The sequence below is a fragment of the Dermochelys coriacea genome, chromosome 22 (assembly GCF_009764565.3).
Source record: "Dermochelys coriacea isolate rDerCor1 chromosome 22, rDerCor1.pri.v4, whole genome shotgun sequence".
NCBI lineage: Eukaryota > Metazoa > Chordata > Testudines > Dermochelyidae > Dermochelys > Dermochelys coriacea.
Window position 1 is genome coordinate 9,204,024 of NC_050089.1, and position 12,744 is coordinate 9,216,767.

At 45.2% G+C, this 12,744-nt stretch overlaps 1 protein-coding gene across 7 annotated transcripts in view; it reads right to left on the reverse strand.

Moving 5' to 3' along the window:
- Positions 1-12,744, reverse strand: part of B3GAT1 (beta-1,3-glucuronyltransferase 1) — an 83,201-nt gene that overhangs the window by 20,389 nt on the left and 50,068 nt on the right. For 4 of the 7 annotated variants that reach the window (XM_038381040.2, XM_043500826.1, XM_043500827.1 and 1 more), the window contains 2 exons: positions 4,269-4,396; positions 29-151 (listed from right to left, as the gene is read on the reverse strand). In XM_038381040.2, the coding sequence (XP_038236968.1) occupies positions 29-151; positions 4,269-4,293 (148 nt within the window). In that variant the 5' untranslated portion in view covers positions 4,294-4,396. Of the gene's footprint in view, positions 1-11; positions 152-4,268; positions 4,397-12,744 lie in introns of those variants that run through there. The other 3 variants (XM_038381043.1, XM_038381037.2, XM_038381041.2) reach the window with 3 other exon arrangements.

The following is a 12,744-nucleotide window of genomic DNA, read 5'->3' on the forward strand; positions in this document are numbered from 1 at the left end:
GCAGATCTTACCAGCGCTCACAACCCACCCATTGCAGAAGCAGGTTCGGAGACGCAACGGCTGCACGGGCTGGAGGCCACGCAGGGAGTGCTTTCACGGGGCGTAGCCTGAGCCACTGGTGGGAGCTTCAGGGACCCATCCGGAAGGAAGCCTGAAACACAAAGCAAAGAAGAATAGGCAGAGAGAAGCTCTGGGAACAGCTGCCCTTCAGGGACACACCCTGGTACTAACAAGTCCTCCCTGGGAGGAAGGAGCCTGAGGAGCTGCCAGGGAGGCAGGAAAAGAGCTGTCTGGGTGTTCAGGGCTTTGCATTTCCCATGCCCCAGAGCAGCCAAGCAAGCTCCGGTTTCCAAGAAGATAATGTAGTGCCTCTGAGCCCTCTCCCAGGTGAGAAATGGGCACCTGGGTATGAGCTTTAGGCAAATAGCTGTGTGTATGGATCCCAAAGCATATCCAGCATATGGCACCTGCCTTTGTGGCCTGCATTAGCCTCTTGTCCTCCCGCAGGAGCCCTGCAGCAGCCTCCATGAGCTGTAAACAGCCACATCATGTTCTGACCTCTGCAGATTTTCAATCTGCTTTGCTACTGGCAAACTCTAAAAGGCCCAAGCAGCAGGGCCTGGCCAGTGAGAAAAAGGCCAACCTTTCCCACCCCTGTATGGTAACTGTTCCCAGCTTTGCACAGAAGAAAGGAGAAATACGGGAGTACCATAGTCAGTGGGAGGCACTATCCAGTTTGGAGGGGACAATAACTAGACCTTTATGTCTTCAGAGCATCTCTTGTCACTAAGCAATCCTCAGGAGCCGCCTCGGAGGTGCTGCTCCCATTGTACAGGCTGGGAGGCAGAGACCCAGAGTGATTAAGTGACTTTCCCGACATATAAACCAGCGGTAGAGGCAAGCTTAGAATGCAGGAGCTGGTTCCCAGTCCTGTGCTCTGACCACTGAACTGTACTGCTCTCTGCCAGGTGGAGGGCTTGGCAAAGAATCCAGTGCTACCCCCATCTGATGGGAGATCTTCATTCAAATGCTATTGGGGAGGTTGCTGCAATGCCATGGGTTACTCTGCACATGTCACTAGAACAACCCCGATGCAAATCACCTAACCCCTCCAACTCCCATTTCTGCCACCTGGAGGAACCTATTCCCCCCAGCCTCCGGCCCTCCTGCAGACTTGCTCTGCATTCATTTCTTCCCTCTCTGAACTGCCAGGACTGAAGTATGTTAAGCTGCCACACTGGCTTAGTCTGATTCAATAGAAGCACACACAAGTTTTAAGCAGACTGTATTTTATCTGGGTGTTATCTTGGCAAGCAGTGTGCAGCACTTAGCCGGCACATGCAGGGTGGACAGTTTGCAAACACAGAAAGCTGTTTAGTGTACACACTCCCTGGGGGGAATGGCTTAGCCAGCCACACAAACCCCTGCATTGCAGGTGACAAGGGGGCACCCAGGGAATACCCTAGTCAAAGGCGGGGGAGGATTTGATACAGGGCGAGTTGCCCTGGGTTCAGGAAAATAGTTGCCTACATAGCAAAACCTCTGACTGATTTGTCTTTTTCTCTTTCATTGTTGTACTCTGGAGCCCTCACCTTGCTCACTTCTTAGGTTGAAGGGGAGTCCTCTTTCCTGTCCCCCCCGCAAACATACACACTGTGCTGGGACATCTAGGGTATCTACAGATGCTTGTATGCAGGCTATAAACTGCACATCCAAAGATTTCTCATTGGTGGGTTATGTGCTATTGTACATTCCAAAGACCTTGTAGTGTCCTGAACGATTTGGTCTGATCTGCAGGTCCATACTGTCAAAGTACCATGCCCTTCTGAGGGCTAATGGCACACACGCTAGGCCTCATTCAAGCATCTTATCACAGGACGCATTCTGTATAATCAAAGTCACCACCAAGCCTGGTAGTAGATATATTAGGAAAAGGACAGACCCCAATAATACTCAGGAGGCCTGTGAAGGATCAGGAAAGCTGCAGCCAGTGGTGGAGGATCTCATCTATTGGAATCAAGCTTCCCATTGCCCCATCATCGTAAACCAACAGGAAAAGGCTTTCACAACCCGGTTCCAACATGAAGTCCAGGAGGCGCTTTATATGGCCAAACACGCTCCTAGTTGTTCAGAGAGTGCCTCCTTCAGCTTAGATTTTTCAGCACCAGAGAGAGTAGCTTTGTCCAGACAACATACACCAGGGACAAAGGGAGGCTTCTTACCAGCAAGGATCTCCCTTTCACACAAGCAGAAGCTGGCTCTTAAACCAGACTGGGTCATGGCAGTCCCCCCACAGACACAGCACCTTGGGGAGATCAAGTCTTATCCCAGCTGGCCTCATCCTCTTGCCCTGGTGGTTTCCTGAACACAGGGAAGAGAGCTCCGGGGTCATTAACCCTAAGACCTGCACCCACTTACATAGCCAAAGTATCTGTTCTTCGGAATACAATCTTAAAGCCTCTCCACGGGATGTATCCAATGGACAGCTCTGTGGTGTGCGGCTCTCAAGGGACTGAACTCCTTGCTCAGTAGAGTACCTATGCTGTGAATGCACTGAGCAACAGCTGGTACCACTAGAAAGCGGGAAGAAAAACGGACACACTAAGGAGCTTCTGAGAGCCAATAGATAGCAGCTGGCAAAAGGCAGGCACCTCAGAATTCAGTGCTCTAGCCTTAGAAGGTGCATCTACATGGCAGCAGGGAGGTGTAATTCCCAGATCAGATGGCTAGCTGCCCAAGTACTTATCTGGGAGTTAATGAGCTAGCTCAAGCAGAGCGAGTGCATATGTATGTCTACCTGAGCTGGGAATCACACATCCAGATGCTGTGTGGACATACCCTACAATGCTTTCTCCACTTGCTACTCCAGAGCCAATTCACCAGCATTCTACCCAAGGACAAACAAACCCTGCGATCCATACAGCGGGCAGGAAAAGGAGCAGGATGCTGTACTGGTTTCCCTCCCATTGACACAGAGGAGAGCACATGCCAGCTATTTCTGCATGGCCTTATTCAGCATCGATTCCCTATAACTGGCTGCAGAGTGCTTAACTGCTCCCATGTCAACTGTCTACCACTCCGAATCTCCAGCTGCCAGAGGTCAATGCAGCGCGCCCCATGTTCAGTGGGGATAGCTGGTGGGTTTGGTTTGCCCTCATTCCCCCAAAGACAGCAGAGGGCAGAGAGTTCACGGGCACTCTGCCATGGAAACACTTCCTTCCCTAATAATCCTCAACTCTCTTGGTATCCAGGGCTCCTGTCAAGCCATGAAGGCCTCTGGGCCCTCCATGTGAATTTAAGTAGCCAGTGCCCCTTAGCTGTGACTAATGTTCTCAGATGCGACAGATGATGCTGGCCACAATCATCCACTTGTCCACCCCTCCCTCAATCCCCTCCATTTTCTCCCATCCTGACCTGGCACCACGCATGAAAAAACTCCACCCAAATTCATAAAGTTTCTACCTTACCCTCTTTTAAACCCCACCCTGAGACTTTTCTCCACTGCAATGTCAACTGGTCACCCTTGTCTGGCATGGGTTAAGGAACCAGGTAGAGGAGAGCTGTTTTCCTGCTCAACTGTTCATCTCATCAGTACCTCACTTCCAAGTCATCCTCACCTTGTTTGTCCGTTTTGCCCACCTGCTGCCTCCCATCTGATACCTAGATTGCTTGCTCTTAGGAGTAGATACCCTCTTCCTTGGTCTCTTGTCAGGACAGTACCTGCCACAATGGGGCCCTGATCCTTGATTTAGATTCCTAGGCACCACCACAATAATAATAGACTGCAGGCTGGAAAGGGCATAACAGGACCAGAGGATAGTGAAAAAGTGGTCATCCTAGAATGGGATAGCTATGTGCAGAGCAGAGCAATGAGAATGCACCGCTGCTCTGGTTGGGTAAGCCTCACTAGGTTTAGGGAAGAGCACCTCTGGGCCAGCCTGCTTCTGCTTCCTTCCCTTTAGCCAATGGGTTGGCACAGGAATGAAAGAATTCACCTGCTGGAGGAATTCCCCAGCTAATGTTTATAATTCAGATTCAGAAAACCAAGTCATAGGGGCACAGTCAGACAATATTCACTACTCCCCCACTGAAGGGCAGTGGTGGCTGGGTACCCACTTCTGGACAGGTCCCTTTGGGCTACCAACTTGTAACCTTTATGCCACATTTCTGTGGCCTCAGCTGCTTGCCAATATTGAAAACATTGTCTTTCATTCTACAGGGAAGACATTTGCTCAGTACTATTCAAGTAATTTGATTTTATAGACTACCTTGTGAAGTCTGAGAGAAGGACATTATATGAATTCATCTGGGAGAGTTGGAAATGGTGTGAGCATTAGATTAAACAAGGCTCCTCATGGCCACCAGGACATGGCACTGCCACATTGCCAACTGGACTCTGGAAAAACACAAGGTGAAATTCACTCTGCTGCATGTATCAACTGTGATCCACATGTTGTAACCAATCCACTGCCATCTAATGCTGCTCATTGGTTGCCGTGCTGTACACTAAGGCCATATGGCACCTCATGGAAACAGCTGGAAGTGATTCAGAATCTGCTGCTCCTGAAGCACAAGGCTTCAGCACCCCCAAAGAGGCCCAGGCTACTTGAGCTGAAGGATGCTCTCCATTATTAGTTAGCAACAGGCTCGTCAAAACCACAACATTAATTTCCAAAAGAAATGACCATTTTTCATGTCAGCCTAAATTTTTCCATGGAATAGTTTTATTTTTCAATGAAAGTTCAAAATAGAAATTTGTTTCCTTTTGGTTTTCAGTTTTAGGTTTGGGTCCCCCTTCCCTTTCCCTTTTACATACTTCTACCCTTCTACTAAAGAGGGGAGGGGAGAAGAGAAAGTGGGTTTTCCACCCTCACTGTGAAAAATGAAGATAAAATATTGCTCTTTGGATTTTTGAAAACTGAAATGAAACAAATTTTCAACTCAGAACAAAACAAAAAATTAGCTTTTTGGGGGCAAAAAATTTCAAACAAAACACAAGTGTTTCTTTCAGGCTGAAAAGCCTTTCTTTCCCAGAAATGCATTTTGATTCACTGCAAGCATGACTATGACACACAGTGAAGTAGTTCTTATTCCATTCAGTAGGGAGCAGCAGTGCACACTCAGTACATTACAATACTGAAGGATAAACAAACACTGAAAGAATTTTTTTTTTAAATATTGAGTTTACCCGACATCAGCTTTGTCATTTAACTTTTGAAACAAGGCTGCTTTGATTTGCAATCTGGCTTATAGTCAGTTTCACCATCCATTTTTCATGCACAGCCCTAATGCTGTTGTGTTTGGGTTTCCTGGTTTGCATGGGGGAATATTTATAGGAAATTAATATAAAAACATTTTAATTGAATTTATGTAAATAATCAAATCATTTATTGCTGCAAGACATCACTGAAGCCAAGAGGTTGGCAGGACTGAAAAACTGACTGGATATTTATCTGAATAACAAGACAAGCTAGAATTACAATAATATATATTTTTAAAAACAAAAACAAACAGCTTGGGAAGTGATACAAACCCTCATCCTTCAGGGCATGAACTAAACATCTAACAACTAGGAATCAGAAAGGAACTTGCCCTGGGGTCAGGTTATCCCATAACTGACATTGCAGGGTTCTGGCCATCGTTACAGACATGATGCTGGCCCAGAAGGTGCACTGTACAGTGCTAGGCACTATATTCCACCCAAACCACTTCTATTCACAGGATAGTTTGAAAGATAACTTTTCTTACAAAACTTGCATTTGGGGCCAAAGGTGAGCTGAATTCCCTGCCACCAAACAACATTTTAAGTTACATTGATGTTTGAGTTTCTTGTCTTGTATGGAAAATGACTTTGGGGGATGAATTAGTCAAATTAGAAGGTAATTCCCAGTTCTAATTTCCATGGACCACATTCACTGATTGGTGTAACTGCAAATGGACCAGTTTCACTGGTAAAACTCCCCTTGGTTTCAATGGGAGCTGCACAATAGGAACTGACCCACAAACTTCAATGGAGTCAATCATCATACATCATCATACATTTGGCACTAAAATGCTGCAACTCAGGAGGACTGGAAGGAGCCCAAAGATATAAACTTTAAGCCCAAAGATCCAGCTTTAGTCCAGAAGATGAGATGAGAATAAATTCTTCCATTTCAATAGTATCATTTATCCAAGGATCTCAAAAATGCTACCTAGACATTAGCAACCTGAGCTTCACAATACCTGCTGCTCTAGAGAAGCATTATTATTCCCATTTTATAAATGGAATAACCGAGGCACATAGCAGTTAAGAGATTTGCCCAAGGTAACACAGCAAGTCAGTAACAGAGCTGCGAACAGCCCCGATGCCCAGCTCATTGCTTTAACTACTGGACAACACACAGGAAATATAGATAATTGGCTATCAAACACGTAGTTCCTGATGAGTCCAGGTTTGGTTATTGGGGAGAACTGGGAAAAGGGGAGCAGGGAACGTCGCTGGAAGATGTTTCATTTGAGATTTTGGCGTTTGGCAGAGATGGCCCGTAAAACACAATCTAAAAATAAAGGTAGCAATAAAACCTCTTGCTCATTAATTACTCTGTAAGCCATTACTGCCTCAACCCCCATAATGTTAATGGTGGTGATTATAAGTACAGTAACAGAATTGTGAAGCTAATTACTGTGCAGTTATTAAGCAGTACAGAATGGGCATGCTTTCTTTTAACGGACTCGGAGCCAGTGCATAATAATAAGCACATGGGGGGTTAATCAGAGCTGCCAGTTTTAACCTCAGACTCTCCTAAGTGTGGGATGGGGAACTCAGTACTACAATGATCCCAGAACGGTGTGTAATGGAGCACCCAGGCTTGAGCTGATGTACCACAATGCAGGAAGCAAAGCTCAAATCAAGAATTAGAGGTAGGTCAAGCGATTCAAATGATCTATTACTCACAGCTTGCTGCTCTGCTGTCCAGCAGAAAAACCAACTCAACCACAATAGCTAAACAGCTACAACTTATTCCAATGGGCCCAAGATCAATGGTGAGGTTTTCCATCATCATCTCTATAAATCTGAACACTCACCTCAGATAACTGGTAGCACAAGGCACACACACACTTACTTATAATGGCCCTGATTCAGCAAAGCACTTGCTTGAGTCTACACATACTCACCAAAGCACTTAAGCCAATGTTTAAAGTAAGTGCTGTGCTGATATGGGGCCTAGCAAGCAGTACCTTAAGCCATGCGTAAGCCCACCGATTTCACTGCCACTGCTTATAGAGTAATTTACCATGCAGCGTGAAGAAGGGAGCTCTGGCCCTGAGCAAAATGATAAGACCATGGCACCGACATATTTAACTAACAGGATAATACTGTGACAATGCTAATCACCACTAGTCTGTCCTTGGCTTTCTGCTATAGCCCCTCAAACTATCGATGCTGCCTATTTCGATCTGATGCTCCTCAGAGCAGGGATCACGTCTACCATCTTGCCCAAAGATGGCCTGGACACTATATAAAAAAAAGTTGTCATAATTCTTTGCCCTTTGCCATTGGAAACCCAGGTGCACAACCTCTCTCGCATCCCAAATAAAACCGCTGCGGGGATCTCTACCTGCTTGCTCTCGTACTGTCCACATCACAAAACACACAGAGCTGGCCGTGAATTTGTAGACATGGCTCCGGAGGGGTCTGTAGGGCAGGACTGAGAAACACCCCGCTGAGTTGTGGAAAGGAGTCCAAGACTGGAAGAGCAGGAGAGGCTGTTGGCCAGGGATGATTTAGACTTGAAATCAGACGAAGGTTTTTAACCATCAGAGGAGTGAAGTTTTGGAATAGCCTTCCAAGGGAAGCAGTGGGGGCAAAAGATCTATCTGGCTTTAAGATTCTACTCGATAAGTTTATGGAGGAGATGGTATGATGGGATAATGGGATTTTGGTAAGTAATTGATCTTTAAATATTCAGGGTAAATAGGCCAAATCCCCTGAGATGGGATATTAGATGGATGGGATCTGAGTTACTATAGAAAATTCTTTCCTGGGTATCTGGCTGGTGAATCTTGCCCATATGCTCAGGGTTTAGCTGATTGCCATATTTGGGGCCGGGAAGGAATTTTCCTCCAGGGCAGATTGGAGAGGCCCAGGAGGTTTTTCGCCTTCCTCTGTAGCATGGGGCATGGTTGACTTGAGGGAGGCTTCTCTGCTCCTTGAAGTCTTTGAACCATGATTTAAGGACTTCAATAGCTCAGACATGGGTGAGGTTTTTCATAGGAGTGGGTGGGTGAGATTCTGTGGCCTGCGCTGTGCAGGAGGTCGGACTAGATGATCAGAATGGTCCCTTCTGACCTTAGTATCTATGAATCTATGAAGTGGATCAGATCTGTGCTGGGACTGGAGAAGTAGGGTGGATTGCAGGTCAGAACTGAGATACCATGTCTGAACTAGGCAGAGGGACCCAGGCTTGAATAGCAGAGAGGCTGGGGGTTGAGGAGCAGCCCCAGAGCTGTACTGGGAGCCCAGAAGTAGAATATTAAGGGGTGCTGCAGGCAGCGACCGTGATGCATTGGGTATGTGGGGCCCCAACTCCCAGCCCTGTGCTGTGATGACTAGGATAGACAAGGTGGATTGGCAACTTCAATTCACCCGATTCTTTTATTATAAGAAAAAGGGGATATTCAATTAAATATAAAGGTGACAAATTCAAAATTGATCTATGGAAACACCTGTTCATACATTGCACAATTAGCTAGTGCAATCTCATTGCCACAGGACACCACTGAGACCAAGAATTTAGCAGGATTCAAAAAGGATTAGTTGTGTATATGGATAAGAAGACTATCCAGATTTATAAAATATTTTTTAAAAAGAATTTTAGAAGGGATATCAACGCTTAAGCTTCAGGGCTTAAGCCAACCTCTAATTTACAGGGATCAGGAAGGAACTTTCCCAGGGGCCAGTTATCCCATAAATTGGCACTGCAGGGTTTCTTGCACCATCCTCAGAAGCAGCTGGTACTGGCCACTGTTGGAGACAGGATGCTAGACTATATAGACCCCTCCTCTCACCCAGTCTGGCCATGTTTTATGTTTAGGCTTGGAAGATCTCAATTTTTCTTTGTAGATGCCAATAAATTTTGATTTCACTATACACACGCAAACCAACAAAAAAGATTTCCATCAATAGTAATCAAAATATATAGATAGGCAAAGTCAGAAGTCTACATGAGAACTTGGAGTTTGATTTAAGGATATTTACTTGGTATATTTTGACAAGAGATGGACCACTGGACCACACTACCTGTTCCTATAATTTCACTATGAGTAAGAAACAACATATACAGACTTTAGATAAATGTTAAAATATTTTGTGTTTTAAATGAGTTTAATTTTGATGGGGTTTAAAGTAACTTTTCTCTATCAAGATGAAAATTCCAGAAGATACGTTGTTTGATTTATAGCCCACTTCCAAATAGAAAGATTACTGTAATTTGTCTTGTTTGGGAAAAGAACAATGACTTTAATCATAAGTTGCTCAACTTATTTTTAATGTTGCTGATGGGTGAATGTTGAGTACTGGTTGTTGATAAAAACCTTAGCAATCAGCTATATTTATAAGATTTTTTTATGTCAAACTTTCTGAAACTGGTGACAGTGCTTCTGAATCTCCAAGACCTGGACATCTTGGGGAAGAGGAGTCAAGACGGAAACCAACAGGTTTTGCCAGCCTCTTACCAATCTCCTGGCACCTGAAGGTTTGTTAGCAAGGAGTGCTGTTCTAGCACAATAGTACTGTCTGGCTCCTTGCCTACAGTTCCAGCTCCTACCCCATGAGAGTCCAGAAAACTTCTAGATGAACAGTTCGCAAATCTCCATTTATCTTCAGTATCTTTTCTTTTTTCCACTGCTGTCCTTTGTTTTTATTAGCTGGGAGTCGCCCCAGTCTGTTTAGATCAGTGGTTCTCAAACTTTTGGATTGGTATTTTGTATTGTATTGCTGTTTCACATAGCAAGCATGTAAGTGTGACCCCCCCCTTATAAATTAAAAACACTTTTTTTAATAGATATTTAACATTATTATAAATGCTGGAGGTGAAGCAGGCTTAGGGGTGGAGCCTGACAGCTCGCAACCCCCCACATAAAATCTCGCGACCCGTTAAGGGGACATAACCCCCAGTTTGAGAACCCCTGGTTTAGATTCTCTAAGGTTAGGGTGTGGAAGTGTAGCAATGCACATGCATGGGTGTGTGTGCACTCCTGAAGTCCACACAGGGAAGGCCCAAGGAGAAGTTCCCTGGCCAAAATGGCCCTAGATATAAGAACTATTAGTTTCAGTGTGTTCTATGTTTAAAAGTCCTCAGGGATTTGATAGTCACCTGGAATTTCTGGTAAACAAGAGTTGTCAAAGTGATGCTTCTCAAAAGTATTCTGTTGAGGTCTGTATTGCTAATAGCTCTCTTGGTGGGAGGAAAGCGTTAGCCACAGCATGGGAATAGAACTCCAAGAAGGCAGCAGCTCTATAACTGGCTCCGAGATGATGGTTCAGACATGAGATGATAATTTGGTTTCAGTATTAAGACCTTTAATCAGCTCCAAGTTATAGGATTTGATTGACATTGATCAAATTCTTTTGCTGGGATTTATAACCAAACTGACAGCCACTTTCCTCGAATCCTCTTTTAAAATCTATAAGGGTTGGTTATTTTGAGTATTAATTTGATGATTTAATTTATTTCCTGATGAATGTAACTCATTGATTTGACCTTGATTTGATAGCTGTTGGCCTTTATTCTTGGTTCAAAGTAAGTAACAACAACATTTTAGCTCTGGTGAAATGTCTTCTTGATTTTAATTTAACGAGTTTTAATTAAATTTATAAATTGATACCAAGAAACATTTCTTGCAATGAGCAAGTGGGTCAAGAGTCTTTAAGGACCTGGGTGGATACCAGCCAGACAAGCTAAAAGTTTGACTAGCTCCCCCTAATTAGCCTCACAACCGTTTTATTCACTTTGGGGTGGGGGAAGTGGATAGAGCAGTGAACTGAAGACCTAGATTCGCCACTAGCCCTTGGGCAAGATGACCGCTTGATCGCTGTGCCTCAGTTTTCCCATCTATAAAATGGGGATAATGACCTCCTTTGTAGAGTGCACTGAGGTCTGTGGATGAAAAGTGCAATTGTCATTATACAGATTTATCTTGCATTGAATTATTGAGACTGACCTCCAGCTAAGATCCAGCCCCTGAAAACTTGCTGTGCCTTTCCTTGTGAGACAAGCCTTGCACAGACCCAAGAGAGCAGGAGATGTATGGAGACTAAACCAAATAGTTACTGCTGAGCCAACAACCCGCTGCTGGCTGAATGTGTGCTGCTGGCATGGCTCTGCCAGTGGTGCTTGGGTCTCCCACGCTGTCACGATGCCAGGGCCTCTGCAAGTCACCAGTGGGGAGTAGGAGAGATCCATGGAGGCAACAGGGGAGGCAACAGCCTTTCCCCAACCTCCCCACGTTAAGAAACGGCACTGAGTTCTCTGCCTCCCCCCATAGTGGGCAAACGAGACCTGACAACCCTTCCTTCTTGCTGTTGGGTTCCAGACTCCTCAGCAGTTTCATGGATAGCAGACAATCCCAGGAGCCACTGCCCACCTAAAGACACTGGGGACTATGAGCCAATCAGCAGGAGACGGGAGCTGCACCCAGAGCTCCACATTCCTCAGTTTTATCTCCCAGATGGATCTGCATTATGTTCTCAGTTATAGACATGGAGATGAAATTCCTCACTTCCCACACAGCCTTGCCATTTGACTCCATGGCTGGGAGAGGCAGAGGGACCTCTGCAGGGCCTGTTTCCCTGCTCAGCAATCAATCAGAGCCATTTGAACATCTCTCCCACACACGCCTTTCCCTACTGTGAACGTCAGCTGGAAAACATCCTGCTAATTCAGTATGCGAGCCCCTGCATCTGAGGTTTCAGTACTTATTTTTAATTATTAATTAATTATTTAATAATTTAATTATAGACAGAAAAGGAGTCCTTCTCTATTTTAAAAATTATTAATAACCCAATTCTAATATAATATTTAAAAGGAGAAAGCATGAAACCTTGCAGCACTTGGGCTGTAACATGAGAATAGTGAGAAACCTGCCTCTCTCCTATTATGAGTAGAGGAGCAGGTTAACAGCACTTTGCATTAATCTGGTGCCTTCATCCTGAAGGATCCCAGAGCTGCGTTACAGAGCTTGGCCAAGGATTTTTCAAAAGAGACTAGTGATTGTGGGTGGCCAACCTGGGACCCTTTAGAATAGGCCTGATTTTCAAAAGGCAGGTGGCTCAGCACTCTGAAAACTCAGACCCTTTGGAGGGGTGTCAGGTTGGGCACTGAAAAACTGAGGCACCCAAAATCAAGTCACTTTTGAAAGTGTTGGGCTTTGTATGCTGGTACCACTGAAATGTGGCTGCGTCTGGCGACAATGGGAGTGTTATTAACAACACACTCAACAGATCAAGGCGGGAAGCAAAGAGGAAAGCCATATCCAACTGAAAATGCAGGTGGAATTCTGGGAGGCAAGATATCTCCAAAATGAGCATATTGTCAATCCTTAACAACTAGAACACTTGGGTTAAAACTACTGCATCCTACCCATGCAGCGAGAGCCACAAGGTCTTGAATGCCCACCCCCCATGTCTGAGCAAAACCAATTCCCGCATCAAAGCGCCTCCTGATGCCATGCTGGGGGCATATATCATCAGCACCACTTCAG